This window comes from Lithobates pipiens, unplaced genomic scaffold, assembly GCF_037356315.1.
Source record: "Lithobates pipiens isolate NorthernLeopardFrog02 unplaced genomic scaffold, aLitPip1_a1.2 Scaffold_3, whole genome shotgun sequence".
NCBI lineage: Eukaryota > Metazoa > Chordata > Amphibia > Anura > Ranidae > Lithobates > Lithobates pipiens.
The window spans coordinates 238,296,120-238,318,585 of NW_027507790.1; the positions used below are offsets into that span (position 1 = coordinate 238,296,120).

The following is a 22,466-nucleotide window of genomic DNA, read 5'->3' on the forward strand; positions in this document are numbered from 1 at the left end:
CTTTTATTGGACTTATGTAATATTCTAATTTTCTGAGATACTGAATTTTGGGTTTTCACTAGCTGTAAGCCATAATCATCACAAATAAAATAAAGAAATGGTTGAAAAATATCACTCTGTGTGTAACACATCTATATAAAATATGTGAGTTTCACTTTTTGAATTACTGAAATAAACCCCGGGTTGTATGGGAGTCCTTGTCACAGCACTTGGAGGGGGAAGAGAGGAGAGCAGGCCGCCGGATAATCGGAGTGCAAGGAACATCACTAGTAGCAGAGTGTTCCCTGCACTCGCTGTCACACACAGCCCCGCCCCCTGGTCCCGGGACTTTGATAGACAGATCACCCGTCCAACCTGGAACGAGTGACGTGTATCAAAGTTCCCCAGCCAGGGGGTGGGACTGTATGTGATGCCGAGCGGCGGGAACATACTGCTATTGAAAGGAAAGCTGTTCCAGTGATGTCCCTCGGCGCTCTGATCATCCCGCCAGCTATCCTCTTCTCTCCTCTCTTCCCCTGCATGATGGACACGGGAAGGCAGCATGATGGACACGGGGAGGCAGCATGATGGACACGGGGAGGCAGCATGATGGACACTTGTGGGCAGCGTGATTGACACGGGGAGGCAGCATGATGGACACTTGTGGGCAGCGTGATTGACACGGGGAGGCAGCGTGATTGACACAGGGAGGCAGCATGATGGACACGGGTAGGCAGCATGATGGACACAGGGAGGCAGCATGATGGACACGGGGAGGTAGCATGATGGACACGGGGTGGCAGCATGATGGACACGGGGTGGCAGCATGATGGACACGGGGAGGCAGCATGATGGACACGGGGAGGCAGCATGATGGACACGGGGAGGCAGCATGATGGACACGGGGAGGCAGCATGATGGACACGGGGAGGCAGCATGATGGACACGGGGAGGCAGCATGATGGACACGGGTAGGCAGCATGATGGACACGGGTAAGCAGCATGATGGACACGGGTAGGCAGCATGATGGACACGGGTAGGCAGCATGATGGACACATGTAGGCAGCATGATGGACACATGTAGGCAGCATGATGGACATATAGAGGCAGCTTTGATGGACACGGACAAGCTGCATTGGTGGACACAGGCAGGCTGTGTTGGTGGACACGGTTCAAGCAGCATTGATGGGCACAGGTTAGGCTGCATTGTTGGGCATGGATAAAGTTGTTAATATTTATTTTTAGAACTTAATTCTGCATAAAATATTTAAGTGTAATTTCAGGAGATAGTTTATGAGGGTGTATTTAGGGGTGGGGCAGGGTAGGGGTTGGGTGGGGCAACTGGTGGCGAGTAACTATTGAGGCCTGGCTCAGCCCTGTCTAAATGCCTTGGCTGCAGTAAAATAGTTCATGTTAGGCAGTTATTTCTATTGCCCATTACAAAACATTCTACTTCGGGGATTTACCTAATACCTGTGATGACTCCTTGTAACTATGACTTCTATAAAAACCTGTAGTTCTTTAGCAGGGATGAACTCCTCTAGTGGACTGGGACAATAAACACAGCCCTAGTTTGTCATTGCATCAGACAGCGGGTGTCACTATAATACCAGGAGAACATAAGGATTATATATGTACTCGGAGAGCAACAGGAATTTTTGTTCAGTGCACAATAAACTCTACTCAACAGGTTTCTGCACTGTGCTATAGTGCTTTGAATGAGAGTCAGCTAACGGCCCAATCACACCATATATTATTATTATTCAGGATTTATATAGCACCAGCAGTTTGCACATAACTTTACAACTTAGGGCAGACAGTACAGTTACAATTCAATACAAGAGGAATCAGAGGGCCCTGATCATTAGAGCTTACAATCTAAAACCATATACACACCATTGCCCAATGTAGTCCCAATGAATAGACAAGGCACTTTGCTTTATGCCCTATTGTTACAGTTCACACCAGCTCTGTTGGTGTGCGCTAATGCAGTTTTATGCAGCATGTTTTGTATTTTGTCTTACTACATACATCCCAACTTTTTCAGATGGGAATGAGTGACACCCATCAGCAAAAGTATGCAGGCATAGGACACACCCCTTATTACGCCCCCTTAAAGGAGAATTGTACAAAAAAGCAAGATTGGTTGCTGCTTTTACACTGATGCACTGCCGAATGCCACAAGTGCAGCAGGCACTGCTACTCCTCTGACAAGTGATCCTAGTGTGTTTGACAGGTGTGAGGAAGCGATATGTTGCCTCCTCACCACCTGAATTAAACCAATGATTGCAGTGCAATGCATGCGATTGCGACATGGTAGTACGGCAATTCGAAGTTAAAATCAGGTGTGAGGAGGTGACACTGTGCCGGTGATCTTTGACTTCTCCCGTGTTGTTGAGGTAGATCTCCACCTTTTTAAGGTTGCCTACCCTTGGTGTAGACTTTCCCTCTCTTCCTGTCTGGTAAAATCCATTGTCGGTGGGACTGTAAGTGAAGGAAGATCTTTGCAATGGGCTCCCAGACAGAAATAAAAACTTAAGAGAAAATGAGCCCCTCCGTACTGTAGTCAGACTTTAATTGAACTCATTGCTTAAGCCGGCCATACATGGATCGAAATTCAGCAGGGTCTGACAAAATTTCGATCCATGAAGGGCAAGGAGGTTGTACAAAAGTCAATCTACCAACCGACTTCTCTGCAACTGCCCTGTTGGATATTCTCCGTTTGATCATTCTATAGCCGGCAGCACCGATCAGTGTATTCTGATGAAGGGGAAGTCTCCCCACTGTCAGACTACAATAGCTCAGTGGGAAGGATTCCCCAATCCACACATTCGATTGTTAAATTAAATAAGCTGATCCATCTGTGGGCTGCTTACACAGCTAAGTTTTAGTGAGAAACACTTGGTTGATATGGCTCATTCAGAACTAAAACTAGCCTACAATTGATTGCCCCATCCATGGGTGGATGGAGGAATCTCCACTGCCAGCTATTATATTTAGCAACCCACGATACCCATGATTGCCTGAATACAGTCTTGGTGGTGCTGAACAATGACTTCTGATAGGTTGAAGTCACTGCCGGGCTGATAGATTTTCCCTCCCGACTCAGTCGATTTTACTTTAGCTGGGTGGTGTGAAATTCAAGCCAGGCAATGTGACAGAGTTTCTTTCCAGGAAAAATAGGTACGAAATAGGTCAGGGAATAGGTCTCTTTCAGACAGGCGGTTGTAAAAATGGGCTGCAAATTTTTTCTTGTAAAATTAAATTCTCACTGGACTCATTAAAGATCTTGTGGTGCTCTCATCCTTTCAAAGTATTTTATGTTTCTATGGTATAGTTAATGAATGGGAGAATGGTATTTGTTTGCATACCTCCCAACTGTCCCTGGTTTTAAAGGACTGTCCCTGATTTGGAACAAAGTCCCTCTGTCCCTCATTCCTCCTCACTTGTCCCTCATTTTGGTCTGATCTGATTTATATAGATGTATATAAAATGCATTATTTATCTATCAAAAAGTGTTTTCCAGCGCTAAATCTTTTATCCAATTTCTAAATTGAGGATAAAATGGAATAGTAGTGGTAAAAAAGGCACTTGTTGGTTTAACCGTTTCCTTACCGCCTCACGCAGATATACTGCGGCAGAAGGGCACGTACAGGCGGATTCATTTACCTGTACATTGCCCTTTAAGGCTGGATTCACACCTATGCATTTTTAGTGCTTTTTGCATTTTGCAGATTTGCAGTACAGTCCATTTAACATGGTTTTCCTATAGAACATGTTCTGTAGTGCAAATCTGCAAAATGCAAAAAGCACTAAAAATGCCTAGGTGTGAATCCAGCCTAAGAGGCGGCTTGCAGGCGTTCACGCGCCGGGAGCTCCATGACCGCGTTCACGGGTCCCAGGGACTCGATGTCCACGGGGATACCCGCGATCGTCTCACGGTAAGCAAAAACGGTCAGATGCTAATGTAAACAAGCATCTCCCTGTTCTGCCTAGTGAAACTGTCAGTGATCACAGCTCCCTGTAATCGGGAGTGGTGATCAGTGACGTGTCACACACAGCCCCCCACAGTTAGAATCACTCCCTAGGACACACTCAACCCCTACAGCACCACCTAGTGGTTAACCCCTTCACTGCATTTTTAAAAAAAATTGTGGCTATTTTTTTGTTTATAGCACAAAAAATAAAAACCTCAGAGGTGATCAAATACCACCAAAAGAAAGCTCTATTTGTGGGAAAAAAAGAACGTCAATTCGCGCAATTCTCAGTGCCAAATCGCAAAAAGTGCTCTGGTCAGGAAAGGGGTATATTCTTCTGGTGCCGAAGTGGTTAACTAATCTTTCCTTTTGCACAATTCTCCTTTAAGGGAGGCGTGACAGGGAGTGTGTCCTATGCCTACATACTTATGCTAATAGGTGTCCCTCATTCCCATCTCAGAAAGTTGGGAGGCATGGGTTTGCAATGGGCAAGATGAACATAAATAGATTCCAAACCTTGAAATGTATGATAGAAAATCTCAAGTACTGGCTGACCAGCCACAGTAAATCTGGGATTCCCAGCATGCATTACAACAGACGGGGTGCCGCTGGTTTGATGTGTTTGCTGAGTACCTTCCGCCACCTCTTCCCCCTGTGTTGCATCTATAAATAAATGATCGTCCAGATGGAGGGTCATAGAGTGTTTTCACAACCGCACATGCTTTAAATAAAGCTTGATAGATGACCTGTTAATGAGAACAAGCAACAGCATTGGAAAGGGAATCATCTATGGTTGCCACCTCATCCCTTTAGGCTGGATTCACACCTGTGCAGTTTTAGTGCTTTTTGCATTTTGCAGATTTGCACTACAATCCATCTACCATGGTTTCCTATGGAATACGTTATTTAATGCAAATCTGCAAAATGCAAAAAGCACTAAAACTGCATAGGTGTGAATCCAGCCTTAAACCCGAACACATGCTAATTACACAGGTTATGTGGCTGATTAAGGTGGTAAATAAATTCACGTGGTGCCTTATCTGCATTTGATTAGCATCAGAACCTGTGTTCGGGTTTAAAGGGATGAGGTGGCAACTCTAGAATCATCATTAATGAGAGCGCCACTCAAAAGGAGAAGTTCTGCTTTAAAGACTCGTCCCCTGCTCCTCTTGAACAATTGCCACTTTTGAGGGGGGGGCAGGTACACCAACTTTGCCAGGTACTCACTTCCCACTTCAGTTCTCCTCCTTTCCTCCCCCCCTGCAGTCTTCTGGGAAACTGACAGGTCCCAGAAGACTGCATCCACCATTCACAATGTGCAGCGCGACTTAAGTTGTCACACCTGGGTGCCCATAGTGAAGATGCCGGGGAATGAAGACAGTGGGTTAGACCGACTAGGGTGAGCACACCGCTGGATCCTGGGACAGGTGAGTGCCTGTTGTTTGACTGCTTGCTGCCTGCACACTATCAAATGATGGCAGGGTTGGTGTGGCTCTCGTTCTGGGACAACGTCATTTTTGTTGCTAGGACATGGTACGACCCTGTTCTCTGTAAAGAGCTGTGTCCACGGCTCTTTAACCATGTGATCAGCTGTGTACAATCACAGCCAGTCACATATAAACAAGGAGGTGCCGGTAACCGTCTCTCCTCGCCTCACACTGAGAGCGTGTGAGGAGAGGAGAGCCAATCAGTGGCATCTCCTCACAAGGGGACATGTAGGAATGTAATCAGGGCACTGATCACAATAGTGCAACACAGTGTCACCATTCAGTGCCCACCATAGATGGCATTGATGGGCAAGCAGTGGAAATCAGTGCCCACCACTGCACACAAGTGCCATCAATCAGTGCCCATTAGTGATGCCAGTCAGTGCTGGCAATCAGTGCCACCTATCAGTAATGCCCATCACTGCTGTCAATCAATGCCCATCAGTGTCACCCATCAGTGCCACCCATGAATGCCCATCAGTGCCACCTAACAGTGCCCATCTGTGCCGCCTATCAGTGCCACATATCAGTGCCCATAAGTGCGGCATATTAGTGCCTCCTGATCAGTGCCTATAAGTGCCACCTCATCAATGCCCACCAGTTCAGTCTATTAGTGCCCATCAGTGCTGCCTCATCAGCGCACATCAGTGAAGGTGAAAAATTGCTTAGTTACAAAATTTACTGACACAAAAAAGTAAAAAAGTTTTTTTCAAAATTTTTGGTCTTTTTTTTGTAAAAAAAATAAAAAACCAGCAGTGATTAAATACCACCAAAAGAAAGCTCTATTTGTGTGCAGAAAATTATAAAAAATGTGTTTAGGTATAGTGTAGCATGACCGCACAATTGTCATTCAAAGTGCGACAGTGCTGAAAGCTGAAAAAGGGCTTGGGCAGGAAGGGGGTGTAAGCAGGGCCGGATTAACATAGGGGCTATTGGGGCTGCAGCTCCAGGCCCCTTACCTTAACTATTTCCCACCCAACCACTGCACATATACAACCGGGTGGGCACTTCCTCCTTCTGAGTGGATGTTCAGGAACATCCCTCAGAAGGAGGGGGGTCATGCGTGTGGCCGCACAGCAACGCGATCCCGATTCGCTCGTGTCACCCGGACACGGCGCATCTCCGATTGGCAGGAGGGCTCTGTGATTGGCCCTCCGGATCACATGATGGTTGTGTCCAAATACAGCCATCATGTAATGTAAATTGAGAGCCGGTTGTTAGGCGATCAGCTCTCCTCTCTTCATTCGGAAGTTGTCGGTGAGGAGAAGAGAGCAGATCGCTGCAGCCGCCCGGTGATCAGTGAGTATGAGCTGTTTTTTACAGCCGTTTACACACTGATCACCAGCCCAGTGTTCCCACAAATAACCCCACACATGTCCCCCAACAATGTAAACACACAAGATCCCAAAATAGTGTCCCCAAAACACGTCCCCACACACAGTAAAAACACCTGTCCCACATATGTAATAATAAATCCACATGTCCCATTGATCATCTGCGCACATCTGTACATGACCATCTACACACATAAGTCTGTATGTGATCACACAAACCAATTATTATACACTTAACAGGATTTTTTTTACCAAAGACATGTAGCAGAATACATTTTGGCTTAAATTTATGACAACATTTGATTTTATTGGATTTCTTTTAAAATAAAGATTTTAAAATCTTTTTAAATCTATTTAAAAAATAAAATATTGTTTTTTTTTTTTTCAAAATTTCCGCTCTTTTTTCACTTATATCGCAAAAAATAAAAAATGGAGTCGTGAATAAATACCACCAAAAGAAAGCTCTATTTGTGGGAACCAAATAATAAAAAAAAAATTTGGGTATAGTGTAGCACAATTCGACAGTGATTCCGCTCCCTTAAGAAACTCACTCACCAAATTTAAATGCCTTGTACTCTCATGCTTGGCATCAACACTTTTAAACCCACCAGGGTTAACAGTACTTCCGATATCTGACCGTGCACAACAGAAGAGGATTGCTCCACCTGGTATAGGTGACGGGTCCTCCGGTAGCAAGAGACACATTTATCTAGCTTCCTCCCCAGAGGTCGTTCTCCTGTAGCAATCGGGAGTGAACTCACGTGTCATGGACCGGTGTGACCAGAATTGTGTGGACACTAGTTGTGTATCAGCCTTAGGGCTGATACAAGTGGAGCAATCCTCTTCTGTTGTGCACGTGCGGATATCGGAAGTACTGTTAACCCTAGTGGGTTTAAAAGTGTTGATGCCGAGCATGAGAGTGCAAGGCATTTCAATTTGGTGAGTGAGTTTCTTAAGGGAGTGGAATCCCTGTTACAAACGGTGTGGTGGAAGGAAGTTCATTTTAAAGAATAAATCATAGAGCAGTCATCACCAAGCTAATCACTTGAAAATTGTCACTTTTATGGCCTTTAATTGGATTTTTTTCCCTTTTTCTGTTTTTTAATACATTTTTGATTTTATTATTCATCTTTTTTACACAGTTTGTTGTTGTCACTATCAAAGTGCCGCATCTGGCCCCCCAGGCCGCAGTTTAGAGACCCTTGTTCTAAATTAATACCTTTTTTGATTAAGGGTCAACATTCAAGTTGCCAAGATTTTTGGAGCTTATCTCTACCTATCGACTTCTGTTCAACGGCCCTGTCACATAAAAGCTGCTCGATCAGTGCTGCAGCTCTGATTTGTGAATTCTGACAGCGGGAAGGATAGCTTAGCGGGGAGGATTCACCCATCCACCTTAAGGCTGGATTCACACCTATGGCATTTTTAGTGCTTTTTGCATTTGGCAGATTTGCAATACAGAACGTGTTCCATAGGAAACCATGTTACAGTAACTGGACTGTAGTGCAAATCTGCAAAATGCAAAAAGCACTAAAAATGCATAGGTGTGAATCCAGCCTAAAGGTATGGATGGGGGAATCGGTTCAGTTTTTTTGTTCAGCCTTTTGACTGAACAGAAAAAAAAAACTGAACCATGTCAGCATGGCAAGCTTAATGGGACCCTCACAAAAGCAGCCATCTCTACATAATGCTAGTTTTAGGACAGTGAAGATAAACCTATTTTTACTGCATCACTTGCCTTGAGTATGTGGCACATAAGGCCTGGTTCACATCTATGCAGATTGCAGTTTGGATATTCCAGGTGCATTTTGCGTTTTTTCAATACATGGTTTTGATCCATTGAAATCTATGGAACTACAAACCATAAAAAAGTTCTGGCCCTTTCTATAAAATGCACAGATGTGAACATGACCCATAAGAAACCATGTTAAATGGACTGTAGTCTGCAAAACTGAAAACGCACTAAAAAATGCATAGGTGTGAACCAGGCCGAAATGAGTGAATGACTGCTTCCAGCAGAACCTAATCACGCAGGTGATTTGCTTTGCAACTCAGTGCTCACATTGTTCTAGCTGTAAAAATTTTCATTTTTTTTTTGCAGATCTGCAATTATATAAAACAAAAACTGAAAGGAGTCATTACAGGCATCAATGAGTGACAGCAAAATAAAGTGATAGGAAGCGTTTCCTTTCAGCTAAAACTGATTATGTACCTTATATGAATGATAAATTACATTGCTGTAATGAAGGAACAAAACAGAGATATTTGACATCAAAACTTCTGTTAAAGCTGCAGGGTTTGTTCAGCGCTTTTAGGGCCCCTCCTGCCTTGCGTGTTGCGGTGACGCAGATTTACCACAATGCACAGTAATGCACCATCTGTGGCACAGAGCTATTCATTTAGAATGGCACCCCAACACATAACTACAGTAGTGGGGAGTGCTGCAGCACACCACATGTCACAATATTATGGTGGCTGGCTGGCTGCATATCTCTGATTGCATAGTCACATTATAGTTATTCTGGTTGAAAAAAGACACAAGTCCATTCAGTTCAAGGTACTCCTGCAGGGATTTTAACATTGCTGCTGTGTGTGGTCACTCAATAGTCCTCACCAACATGTCGTAACTCTAATGCCGTGTACACACGATCGGAATTCCGGCCAGAAAAAGGCAGATGAGAGCTTTTTATCGGGAAAAATGCGACCATGTGTATGCTCCATCGGAATTTAGCTGTCCGAATTTCTGGCAGCCAAAAATTTATAGCATGTTCTCAATTTTCCCGACGGAAAAACTTTCTATCGGTAATTCCGATCGTGTGTATGCAATTCTGACACTCCAAAAATCACGCATGCTCAGATTCAACTACGAAACAGAAGCTATTGGCTACTGGCTATTGAACTTCCTTTTTCTAGTCCTGTCATACGTGTTGTACGCAACCCCGCATTGTAAACGATCGGAATTTGGTGTGACCGTGTGTAGGCAAGACAGCTTGAGCTGAATTCCGTCGGAATTCCGTCGGAAAAAGCTCTGATGGTTTTCCCGACAGAATTCCGACGGTGTGTACGCGCCATAATAAAGACTGAACAAGGAATACATTCCTCAGCTCTTAGGACTCTTTCACAGTGCCTACCTTCCTCTGAAAAGCAATCAGCTGTGGATCTCTTTTCAGAAGGTGGTATAACAGCACCTTCCAGGAGTTTAGGAGGTGATCCAGCTTCACTGTTTCAGGTCTCCATTCACCATTTCAGGTCTGATTTCAGCCTGAATTTTGCCATTCACACTGGAGCCACACCGAAAATTTGTGAACCGGCTCCATAAAGAGCCGGGCACAATCTTCTGCTATGCGAATTGGATGCTGGAAACCCACATCTAATTTGCATAATTGTGAACCCAGCCCAAAGGGAATAGTAGAATTAATTTATTAGTATCAATGGACCTCTTTAATAAGGGAAATGCTGCTTAACCCATCACATCCTACATTGAATTTCCAGAGTTCTGTCTAATAATATTTTCCATTTACCCAGATTAAAGCGGGATTCCCTGCCGTTTTTTTTTTTTTACCTGTGTCACTGGTGGGCGATTCCTACGGTGTCTTTGCAGTCACGATCAGCGTCTTTTTAACCCCCGGCGTGACGATTTTATTGCTAAGGAAAACGTTAAAAAAAGCAGTCTGGCGGTTTCCATTTTCACTGTGGGCGTTTCAAGCCCACAGGCATTTACTTCCTGGATGCGATGACACTGAGCTCCCAGCATCCACCGCTCCATCTCGCACATGCTCATTGAGTGTCCTCTTTGTTTTCCTTCCTCTTGCCTCGTGTGCTATAGTGGTAATGGCAGATAGAGCTGCCTGCCCACTTTCAAAATGGCAATTTCGGACATGCCCTCGTCACGTGACCGGCGTCCTCCTTCCGAAATCTCACAAGATTTCGGCATGACTGTGTCCCCCACTGATTCCTGGGAAATAGCTAAAAAAGTTCCCAGGGACCATTGCGAAGCCGATAAACACGCCTACTCCCACGGGAGGAGAGCCCGGAAGTCGGCATAAACATTAAAAATAAAAGGTAAATACTGCATATTATTTTATTTCAATGGTCATAACTGCATCTATGTTCCAAAGCCATTTGAATAAGATGAACTTGCAATTTTCTGTACAAAACCACTTTAAGTCCTTAATTATATACTATGATACTTTCATGTATATATTTTTTTCACAGCTAATACAATTCCTGAAAGAAAACATTCGGCCCACAGAGCCACCTTCTGAGTTAAAAGTTGTTGAGAACACAGAACAAGAAAAAGGAGAAGAGGTCCAAGAGTTGGAGGGCACCCAAATATATCCAGTGGAGTTAAAGAATCAGGATGGGAGTCCTTCCTTTGAGAAAATCGGAGAGTATATCCAGGAAAATTATGGTATTGAAAATGAGGAATCACCTGTATCTGGACTTCTTGTATCCTTTAAAAACACTGAGATAAATGAGGTTATAGGAAATGAGTCAGTAATTGTAGATCATGGTTTGGAATCTGTGAACGGTGAATTACACACTGCTGACAGCAAACCAAAAATTTTAGAAAGTGTATCACAAATTGTGGATGTCACTTTACAGGTGATAAATAGTGATCTACATCTATGTACAAATTCTTTTGATGGAGCCATTGACACAAAATTCACTGAAAACATGACAGATAATCTGGACGTTTGCAAACAAGAATATGAGCATGAAATATCCAGTATAAATGGGAATGAATACAGCCAGACCATGGACAACTGTGCAATAAAAACTGATGATCTACTTGGCCAATCACCAAGAGAGAATGCGGATTCTGACAGCCAGAGCATGGAAAACTGTGATTTAAATCCTGATGATCTAACCAACCAACCACCAAGAGAGAATAGTGAATCAGACAACCAGACTATGGCCAAGTGTGCACGAAATCCCGATGATCTAGTTGACCAACCACCAAGAGCGAATGATGAATCAAACGATATGTCCATGGCCAATTGTACAATAAAAACAAATGATCTAGTTGGCATACCCCCAAGAGAAAATGCTGACTCAGACAACCAGACTTTGGACAACTATGCAATAAAAATTGATGATCTAGTTGACCAACCCCCAAGAGAAAATTATGAATCAGACAACCAGACCATGCATAACTGTGCAATAAAAATTGATGATTTAGTTGTCCAAACCACAAGAGAAAATGATGAATCAGACAACCAGACCATGCATAACTGTGCAATAAAAACTGATGATCTAGTTGGCCAACCCCCAAGAGAAAATGATGAATCAGACAACCAGACCATGGATAAATGTGTAAAAAAAATGTATGATCTAGCTGACAAACCCCCAGGAGAGAATAACACAATGAGCATACCCAAAGTATCAAATGATACCAATGTATGTTTGGAACCTACAGACGGATCCAGTAGCCTGATGGTTGATAACAGTCCATCCACTGACGATAACCTAAGAACTAACTCAGTCCAAAACGTCAGTGGAAAGCAAATGAAGCGAAATGCATCGGCCTACCAGGGGATCGGCATGCATAGTAAGAAGAAGGCACTTGAAAAATTTCCATTAAACAGCTTTTGTGCTTCAATTAGTAGAGAACATCATGATATAATCAACAATGTTGTGGAAAATTACCAAGGGGGCAATGCTGAAAGACATTTGAGTTGTTTTGGTGGCAATGGTGAAATGCTAAGCCTTGTTAAAACCAAGGATGGCATGTGTTCTAATTCAACTGAAATAGAAAAGGCACATTCGCTGCATGTCAAGGATAACATTCCAAATTCTCAGGAGCTGTCACAAGTGTGCCGAGACCCTGACACAATTAGAGGGGCAGAGCTAGTCCGGGCTCAGAGCATTGACCTAGACCAGTCTGGAGGCACCAGCTGTTCCTTGTATTTCATAAGCTCTCCAAGCCAATGTGAGAAGGGCACAGATAGCAAAATGGTAAAGAAGAAGTTTAAATCTGCTGGAAAAGAAGCCACCAAAAATACAGAAAATGAAGCAAAGGCGCTGGATGTTAATGAGGGTTTTCAACCAGAAGAAGAGAAAAGGCTCAAAAGGCAAAGTAGTATTGACACGGCCGTCTCAAAGGACAGCAAGAATGGTAAGAAGGTTTTCTAGGCAAGTCACTGCTTCTCTTTCATACGCTGCTTGAGATGATGTATTTACACTCAAACCCTTAAAGCTATACAACTATGTGCTTAGAAATACAATTACAGTATTTATTTTTAGAATGCACATTTTAAACTATTTTTAGGCACTTTAGATGTGCTCCTTTTGGATACTTAATATTAGTTACCAACTAGTTCCTCCATTTATAAGCACAAAAACACACTAATTTCCACATGAATAGTAACCTTCAACTGGCATTATTTTTAAAGCTTAGCACAGGAAAGCAAGATTAGAGCTGCAGAGGATCACAATGAACGCGTCCATTGGATTGGGCATGTTGACCAAGCTTTTAATGTGTGTGTTGTAAAAAAACAAATAGGTGGGGGGGATTTACTAAACTGGCGAGTGCAAAATCTGGTGCAGCTCTGCATAGAAACCAATCAGCTGCCAGATTTTATTGTCAAAGCTTAATTAAACAGATGGAAGTAAATACTGATTGGCTACCATGCACAGCTGCACCAGATTTTGAGTGTTTCAGTTTTAGTAAATCAACCCCAAAGCAACAATATGCAGTCAGAAGAGACATTTTGGGGATTACAACATCCAGTTAGTATGACTGATGTTATCAGCGCAAAAGATAATTTCATAATGTATGTGTACCATATATGAATCATATCATGCAACAGTTTGCATCTATTTATGGATATCTTTAGTTGCATTAGTTAAAGGCACTCACTCTGCAGTGGCCATCTTCCTTTCTTATATTAGTGCAGCCTTAGCTCTAAGGGACAGGTGTGTGTGCTGTTATTAGTATTCTCTCCCTGTCAAGGCAGGAAAGTGAGCTGTCTGATCTTAAAACTAACAACTGACACTCTTTGTTGGCTGTCGGAGCAGGATAAAACTGTCATTTAAAATATTTCCCTTTATGTAATCCCAACTGTTAGATAACAGCTTCTTATTTCTGATATGAGCACTGAGCTCAGGTAGGAGATGGGCCAGCCTTATGGCTCAACACTCTGTCTGACATGTCTGCTCAGACAGGGAAAGAATACAAGTTAATAAAAACAAAAAATATTTTGAGATATGTGCGTACCAATCATTTTGGACTGGAGATTCATATTATTAGAAATGACCATTGCTGGCTTGTTTTCCCTAAATGTCTTTAAAAAAATTACCTTAATGACATTACCAGTCAGATATGGCTGATTCAGTTCTGTGTATAACTGGATTTTCATTTCCAATAAGATAGATAAGATCCTTACTAATATCTCAAGCTCACCATACACATATAGAATTTTCAGCCATATGCAGTGTGTATGACTATTCGCTCGATAGCGACTTGACTACTAACTGATAGAATAAAATAATTTCCATGATCGAAAGTGATCAGTCAATAACAACATACACTATATTACCAAAAGTATTGGGATGCCTGGCTTTACACGCACATGAACTGTAGTGGCATTCGAGTCTGATGGTCGGATGTTTGGCCAGCAAAAGACAGATGAGAGCTTTAAATCGGCAAATGCGACCGTGTGTATGCTCCATCAGAATTTTGCTGACCGAATTTTCGCCAGCAAAAGATTGAGAGCAGGTTCTCAAATTTTCAGACGGAAAAAGTTTCTGTAGGAAATTCTGATTGTGTGTATGCAATTCCGACGCACAAAAACTCACGCATGCTCAGATTCAACTACGAGACGGAAGCTATTAGCTACTGGCTATTGAACTTCCTTTTTGTAGTCCCATCTAGGGATGAGCCGAACACCCCCCGGTTCAGTTTGCACCAGAACTTTCGAACGGACCCCAAATTTGTACGAAAGTTAGAACCCCATTGAAGTCTATGGGACTCGAACGTTTGAAATTAAAAGTGCTAATTTTAACGGGTAATATGCAAGATACTGTCCTAAAAAGGGTTTGGGGACCTGGCTCCTGCCCCAGGGGACATGGGTCAATGCAAAAAAAAGTTTTAAAAATGGCCATTTTGGCGGGAGCACTGATTTTAATGACGATTAAAGTGAAAAAAAAAAGTGAAATATTCCTTTAAATATCGTGCCTGGGGGGTGTCTGTAGTATGCCTGTGAAGTGCCACGTGTTTCCCGTGTTTAGAACAGTCCCTGCACAAAATGACATTTAACGGAAATAACGTCATTTAAAACTGCTTGCGGTTTTAATGTTATATCTGGTTCCTGCAATATGGTTGAAAATCATTGAGAAAAATGGCATGGGTAGCCCTCCCTGCCCATTACCAGCCCCTTTGGGTCTTGTACGCATATTAAGGGGAACCCCGTACCCATATTAAAAAAAGGAAATACGTGTGGCCCCCAGGCCCTATATACTCAGAACAGCAGTATACAGGCGGTGCAAACAAGACAGGGACTGTGTAGGTTTGTTGTGTTAAGTTGAATCTGTTTGTAATTTTCAACTGGTACATTTTTAAAGTGTAGCTCCAGTCAAAAAAACTATTTTTAAGCTTTTTGGAAAACATAGGGAAGGGTTATCAGAGCACACAGACAGCACACACAATCTCCTACCGCTGACTGCAAGCTCTATTTAAACGAGCAAGATAGTTAGCTATATAGGTGGATATAGCGGTGTATACTGCGTTCAGAACACGCAGACAGCACGCACAATCTCCTAACACTGACTGAAAGCTCTATTTAAATGAGCAAGATAGTTAGCTAGATAGGCGGATATAGCGGTGTATACTGCGTTCAGAGCACACAGACAGCACGCACAATCTCCTAACACTGACTGAAAGCTCTATTTCAAACGAGCAAGATAGTTAGCTATATAGGTGGATATAGCGGTGTATACTGGGTTCAGAGCACGCACAAGCTCCTACCGCTGACTGCAAGCTCTATTTAAAATTAGCAAGATAGTTAGCTATATAGGTGGATATAGCGGTGTATACTGCGTTCAGAGCATGCAGACAGCACGCACAATCTCCTAACACTGACTGAAAGCTCTATTTAAAACTAGCAAGATAGTTAGCTATATAGGTGGATATAGCGGTGTATACTGCGTTCAGAGCATGCAGACAGCACGCACAAGCTCCTACCACTGACTGAAAGCTCTATTTAAAACGAGCAAGATAGTTAGCTATATAGGTGGATATAGCGGTGTATACTGGGTTCAGAGCACGCAGACAGCACGCACAAGCTCCTACCGCTGACTGCAAGCTCTATTTAAAACGAGCAAGATAGTTAGCTATATAGGTGGATATAGCGGTGTATACTGTGTTCAGAGCACGCAGACAGCACGCACAATCTCCTAACACTGACTGAAAGCTCTATTTAAAACGAGCAAGATATTTAGCTATATAGGTGGATATAGCGGTGTATACTGCGTTCAGAGCACGCAGACAGCACGTATAATCTCCTAACACTGACTGAAAGCTCTATTTAAAACGAGCAAGATATTTAGCTATATAGGTGGATATAGCGGTGTATACTGGGTTCAGAGCACGCAGACAGCACGCACAAGCTCCTACCGCTGACTACAAGCTCTATTATAAAAGATAGATATATCGCTAGCTATATAGTTGAATATAGCGGTGTATACTGCGGTCAGGGCACGCAGACAACAACCACTACAGAAGAGCAAGAACGAAAAATCGGCCGATAACGATCGGTGTATACTGTGTTGAAGGTACACAGAACACCCACTAACTGCTACAGACGCCAACACACTACACAAGGCCGCCGTGCTGGCGGCATTATATAGTGTCGGGTGTGTACTACACAGCCTGGGCTATGATTGGCCACAGGCAGGATGCCTGTGGCCAATCATGGCTCTCCACACTGCCGGCGCTGTGATTGGCCAAGCATGCGGGGTCACAGTGCATGCTTGGCCAATCATGAGCCAGCAATGCACTGCGCCATCGCAGTGCATTGTGGGCCATGAGTGCCACACGAATTTGGCGTGAACGGCCCATAACGTTCAGAATTCGCCGAACGGGCGAACAGCCGATGTTCGTGTCGAACGTATGTTCGACTCGAACACGAAGCTCATCCCTAGTCCCATCGTACGTATTGTATGTCACCGCATTCTTGACGGACGGAATTTGGTGTGACTATGTGTATGCAAGACAGCTTGAGTGAAATCTTGTCGGTATTCCGTCGGGAAAACCATCAGAGCTTTTTCCGACCAAAATTCTGATCCTATGTGCGCGGCATCAGTCCGTAGGGTTCAATATTGAGTTGGCCCACCTTTTGCAGCTATAACAGTTTCAACTCTTCTAGGAAGGCTGTCCACAAGGTTTAGGAGTGTGTCTATAGGAATGTTTGACCATTCTTCCAGAAGGCAATTGTGAGGTCAGGCACTAATGTGGATGAGAAGGCCTGGCTCGCAGTCTCTGCTCTAATTGATCACAAAGGTGTTCTATCGGGTTGAGGTCAGGACTCAGGCTAGTCAAGTTCTTCCACCCCAAACTTGCTCATCAAAGCAGACCAGTGCACAGTCATATTGGAACAGGAAAGGACCATCCCCAAACTGTTCCCACAAAGTTAGGAGCATGTAATTGTCCAAAATGTCTTGGTATGCTGATGCCTTAAGAGTTCCCTTCAATGGAACTAAAGGTCCAAGCCCAACCCCTGAAAAACAACCCCACACCATTATCCCCTCCACCAAATGATTTGGACTAGTGCACAAAACAAGGTCCATAAAGACATGAAAGAGCGAATTTGGGGTGGAGGAACTTGAGTGGCCTACATAGAGTCCTGACCTCAACCCAATAGAATACCTATGGAATGAATTAGAGCAGAGACTAAGACATCAGTGCCTGACCTCACAAATGTACTTCTGGAAGAATGGTCAAACATTTCTATAGACACACTCCTAAACCTTGTGGACAGCCTTCCCAGAAGCATTGAAGTTGTTAAAGACAAAGGGTGGGCCAACTCAATATTGAACATTACAGACTAGCACTTGTACACACGGTCAGATAATCAGTCGGAATGTATCCTATCGGACCGTGTCGTCGGATAATCCGACTGTGTGTGGTATGCATCGGACTGATTCCGTCTGAATATCTGTTGGACCCAATTTTCCAACATGTTGGAAATATTTCCCGACCAACTGGGCTGATCGGACATACTCCGATCATGTGTAGAGAATTTTGATCGGACCAAGTGCCACGCATGCTCAGATCAAATTCCTACATCAAAGCTATTGGCTACTAGCCTGAATGTAGTCCCACCGTAAAGAAATTACGTCATCACGTTCTGAAAGATCGGATTTTTCGCCAACTTTGTCCGACCGTGTGTATGCAATAGTTTCGGACAAGATCCGATGGACAAAATCCGACGGATTTGGTTGTGGAAATCTCCGACCGTGTGTACAGGGGCTAAGACTGGGATGCCATTAAAGTTCATGCGCATGTAAATGCAGGTGTCCTAATTCTTTTTGTAATATAGTTTATATAATTCAGAATAATAATATAATAATACAGAAGATTTTTTAAGTTTCGAATATAAAATACACATATACACTTTGCTTCTGATCCATTGACATTAGCCAGGCCTACTGTCGAAATTGATGGTAAGGTCGAGTCCACTAACTGCATGAAAGTCAAACGATCTTTCAGACAATGACCAGTTTCGGCCCAAATTCTATATGTGTATGGCCAGCTTTAAAATGAATGGCTTCATATTTACCTTTGAGTTTGGTTTGCATTGAAAATACACTGGAGGGTGAACCTCTGATTTCTACACCCTTCAAGAAGCCATTTTGTTTTGTGAGCACATCTTTTTATTTTTAGCTGATGGACAAAAAGCTAAATGTATGTAAAGTATTACAAGTATGTTTTATAAGTAATATTTACCCCTCCCATGACTCTCCCATGGAAAAGTATCACGTCATTGTTTTTTTTTTTAAAGCCATTTCCACTATTATGTTGACATGTGTTCTATATTTAAAAACAGATCTGTCGTTTCTGATGGTGGATTGATCCTGGTCAAGGATCAGTCCACTCAAAGTCATATTTTGGTGAGAAGTGGCTGCTGGCTTCCTTTATGTTATGGATATTTCAAAATTGAGATCTGTCTGCCATAATTCCCACGTCTTTTCCTGTTCCCCTGGGAGTTTTATGGGATCCCACCCACCTTTTTGTGTCCAAGCTCCCCTGTTGATTTATACTATATAACACCTGCTCTAGCTCAGTATAGTACACTTTGACAAGAAACCGAATACAGTGGAAAGGACATCAGAGCTTTAGCTTCTGCCCTGTGCCAATCTGAAATAATGAAAGATTTTAAGCGAACATAACATATGATCTTTCTTTACTTTTATAAATCTGAATGTCCACTTGTTGCATTATAACAGGGGTCTCCAAACTTTTTAAACCAGCCTTTCTCAACCTTACCCCAGAGGAACCTTTGAAAAAAAAATTCAGGTCCAATTCATTGGTGGTCAATGAAAAGAATGCCTTTCTTAAAGCTGTAGTCAGGATGCCACCCTTACAAACAAATAAAAAGATCATTGGTGCCATGCAGCTTGCTCTGTCAAGTGGGATTGACCCATAACTATGTAGCCCTCATCAAATGGGAGGTAAGTCAGCCAAAGCCACCCCAAACAACCTCTGGAGCAAACCCTAAGGTTCCACAGAATCCTGGTTGAAAATGGCTGTTTTAAACAAAGGGCCAGTTTTTTGTCCTACAGACTTTAGGAGGCTAGATATGGCCAGTGTGGGTAGAAAATGTCCTGGTCTTAGTGGAAGTAAACATTGCCTAATCTTTGGTGTCAGTGGGAAGGACGGTACTCTATCATTGATGTAATTGAAAGGAATTGTGGCTCTTTGTTGGTGTCAGTGGTTAGAATAGTGCCCCATTGTTGGTGTTAGTGGGAGGAATAGTGCCTCATCATTGGTGTCAGTGGGAGTAATAGTGCCCCATCGTTGGCATCAGTGGATAGAATACTGCCCCATCATTGGTGTCAGTGGATAAAATAGTGCCCCATCATTGGTGTCAGTGGATGTAATTGTGCCCCATTATTGGTGTCAGTGGGAGGAATAGTGCCCCAGGGGCTGGGTAAACACAAGTAAAAGGCCACATCTGACCCCCAGGCCACAGTTAGAAGACCACTGCTTTCTAATATTGGTTACATTTTCTGGTGACAATCCCCATTTTCAGATGTCTGTCCTCAGCAAACAAACATTCCTTGCAATGTCCCCATTGGTGTAGTCCAGGACTGCTATCTAATGCTGCCATGTAGCCATCTTAGGGATGGCCCAGTTCACGTTGACAAAGCGCTGAGTACAGCGGGGAACACATCTAAGCTTTATCTTCTGCCCTGTGCTAATTTGACATAGATTTAACTTTTTGTGGTCATAACATGTCACCCTTCCTTTTTTCTGAATGTCCTCCTATTACAATGATATTATCGTTGTCATCCACCCCCATTTTCTGGGAACAGTTTAGTGTGTGAGATGTTTTTCCTTGGCAAACAAACATTCCCGATGATGTCTCCAGTGGTGTAGTCCAGGACTGTTATCATACACTGCAGGAGTAGCCTTGTTAAAAATGGCTCCAGTAAGAATGTGTGGCCAATGTTTCTCAGGCCAGCTTTCCTATGCACTGCATATATAGCGTATACATTTTTGGTTATTGTGTAGACATAGTTCCAAATGGGGATGTCATTTTGTGGGTTTGGTTATAAGTTAGCATGGTCAATAGAGTTCCCTCTTTCATTGGGAAAACCGAGTAACTGTATAACATAAAAGTACTAAAAAACCTCACAATAGCAATAGTAAGTGTGTAGGTGCAAGAAATCTTAGGCACTGTAGCAGGGGGACCCCATGCCACTCGGTAGATTGGTGGCTTATGCCAGATTTTGAGAGAAGCAAGCACACTGATAATTCAGGTGTGTGCTGGCTTTATAATAGAGCCAGTGATAGAGCTCAGGGCCCCACTCTCCTGAGGGTGGTCAATGTGTCTGAGGGGAGCCATGTGAATTGCTGCTGTGCTTTGAGGTCAGGATGGGACAGAAGGCCCAAGTCTGAGAAGGAGTCCATGTGGGACAGGAGCAGCTGGAGCGAGAGCATCCAGGAGGGACAGGCATGGCTAAGGAGCTGCAAGGAATGATGTAGAGTTAAAGGTAAGCGTATGTGCTTGTGTTTGATGGTGGGGAAGACCAAAAAGTATTTTGATGGTCAGGAAGACCCTGCAGAGGTATGCCGAGCTGTTAAGCTGCCTCAAGAGAGCCAGGAGGCTGAATGTTCTGCAGTGATGGGGAGAACCCCCTGTGTGGATGTTATAATCCCCCTGCTTGGCTGTGATAATTCACAGCAGAAGCCGATCTGCGGTTGCCAGGCACTCAATGTCCTCTGGCACCCGCCGATCCTCGGTAAACTACACAGAACATGGATCTGCTTATATAAACAAGGAAGATCTCCATTCTCACAGGGGAGAAGGGATGGATTCAGTGTTCCTATAAAGCATGGACTAGAGTCCATCTCTTCCCCTAGTAAAAGCAGCATACATAGTAAGCACAAGCACTGGTTAGGCACACAGTTAACCCTTTGATCGCCCCAGATATTTAACCCATTCTCAGCCAGTGTTATTAGTGAATATTTTCAGCACGGATCACTGTATTAGTGTCACTGGTTCCCACAAAGTGTCAAAAGTGTCACTGTGCGATTGTCCACCGCAGTATCGCAGTCCTGCTTTAAGTCGCTGATCCCTGCCATTACTAGTATAAAATATATAATGTACACTGATCTTGCACAAAACCTTCAATACATATTGGCCTAAATTTTATGAAGAAATTCGATTTAAAAAAAAAAAAATATATATATATATATATATATATATATATATATATATATATTGGATATCTTTTATAGCAGAAAGTAAGAAATATGGTTAATTTTTACAAAATTGTGCATATTTTATAAAGCGCAAAAAATAAAAGACAGATTGGTGATCAAATACCACCAAAAGAAAGCTCTATTTGTGGGGAAATAATGACATGCATTTTATTTGGGTACAGAGTCGCACAACTGCGCAATTGTCAAGTAAAGTAACGTAGTACCATATTGCAAAAAAATGGCCTGGTCATAAAGAGGGGGTAAATCTTCTGGAGAGCAAGTGGTTAAGGAAGGAGTAAACTGAAAACGGCCATACTATAGCAGTTTTTCAGTATGCATACATGATAATGAGAGGCAATAAAGGACCTTTTATAAATTACACTGGGAACTGTGATGGATGAGCTACATTGAAATGTGCTGATATTGCACCAGGGAAGCTGTGATTTGTTTACAGTATATATTGGAATTTTATATCAAACTCCTGACAGCCCATGCAGGGTATTGTTGCAATCATTTATGATATATTGCAAAATTGTGTCAGTCTTGCAATAACAGCTCGAAGCTTGATAAATATTTGATACAATGTTGTCTCTTTCTCTGTTAAAAGAAGACAAATGAAAAACATACAGAATTGTGTTTGATACAAACTAATTGAACTTTCATTCAATTGATGAACTGTACAGGTCAGGGGTAGGCAATCCCCGGCACTGGTGCTGCCAGCGGCACATGAAGCCTCTTTTGCCGACACTCGACTCCATC

General features: G+C 43.0%; 1 protein-coding gene across 2 annotated transcripts in view; it reads left to right on the top strand.

The window, feature by feature from the left end:
- ALPK2 (alpha kinase 2) overlaps positions 1–22,466 on the top strand; it is a 155,812-nt gene that overhangs the window by 12,327 nt on the left and 121,019 nt on the right. For both annotated transcript variants that reach the window (XM_077462921.1, XM_077462920.1), the window contains exon 2: positions 10,994–12,896. In XM_077462921.1, coding sequence (XP_077319047.1) covers positions 10,994–12,896 — 1,903 coding nt within the window. The remainder of the gene's footprint in view (positions 1–10,993; positions 12,897–22,466) is intronic.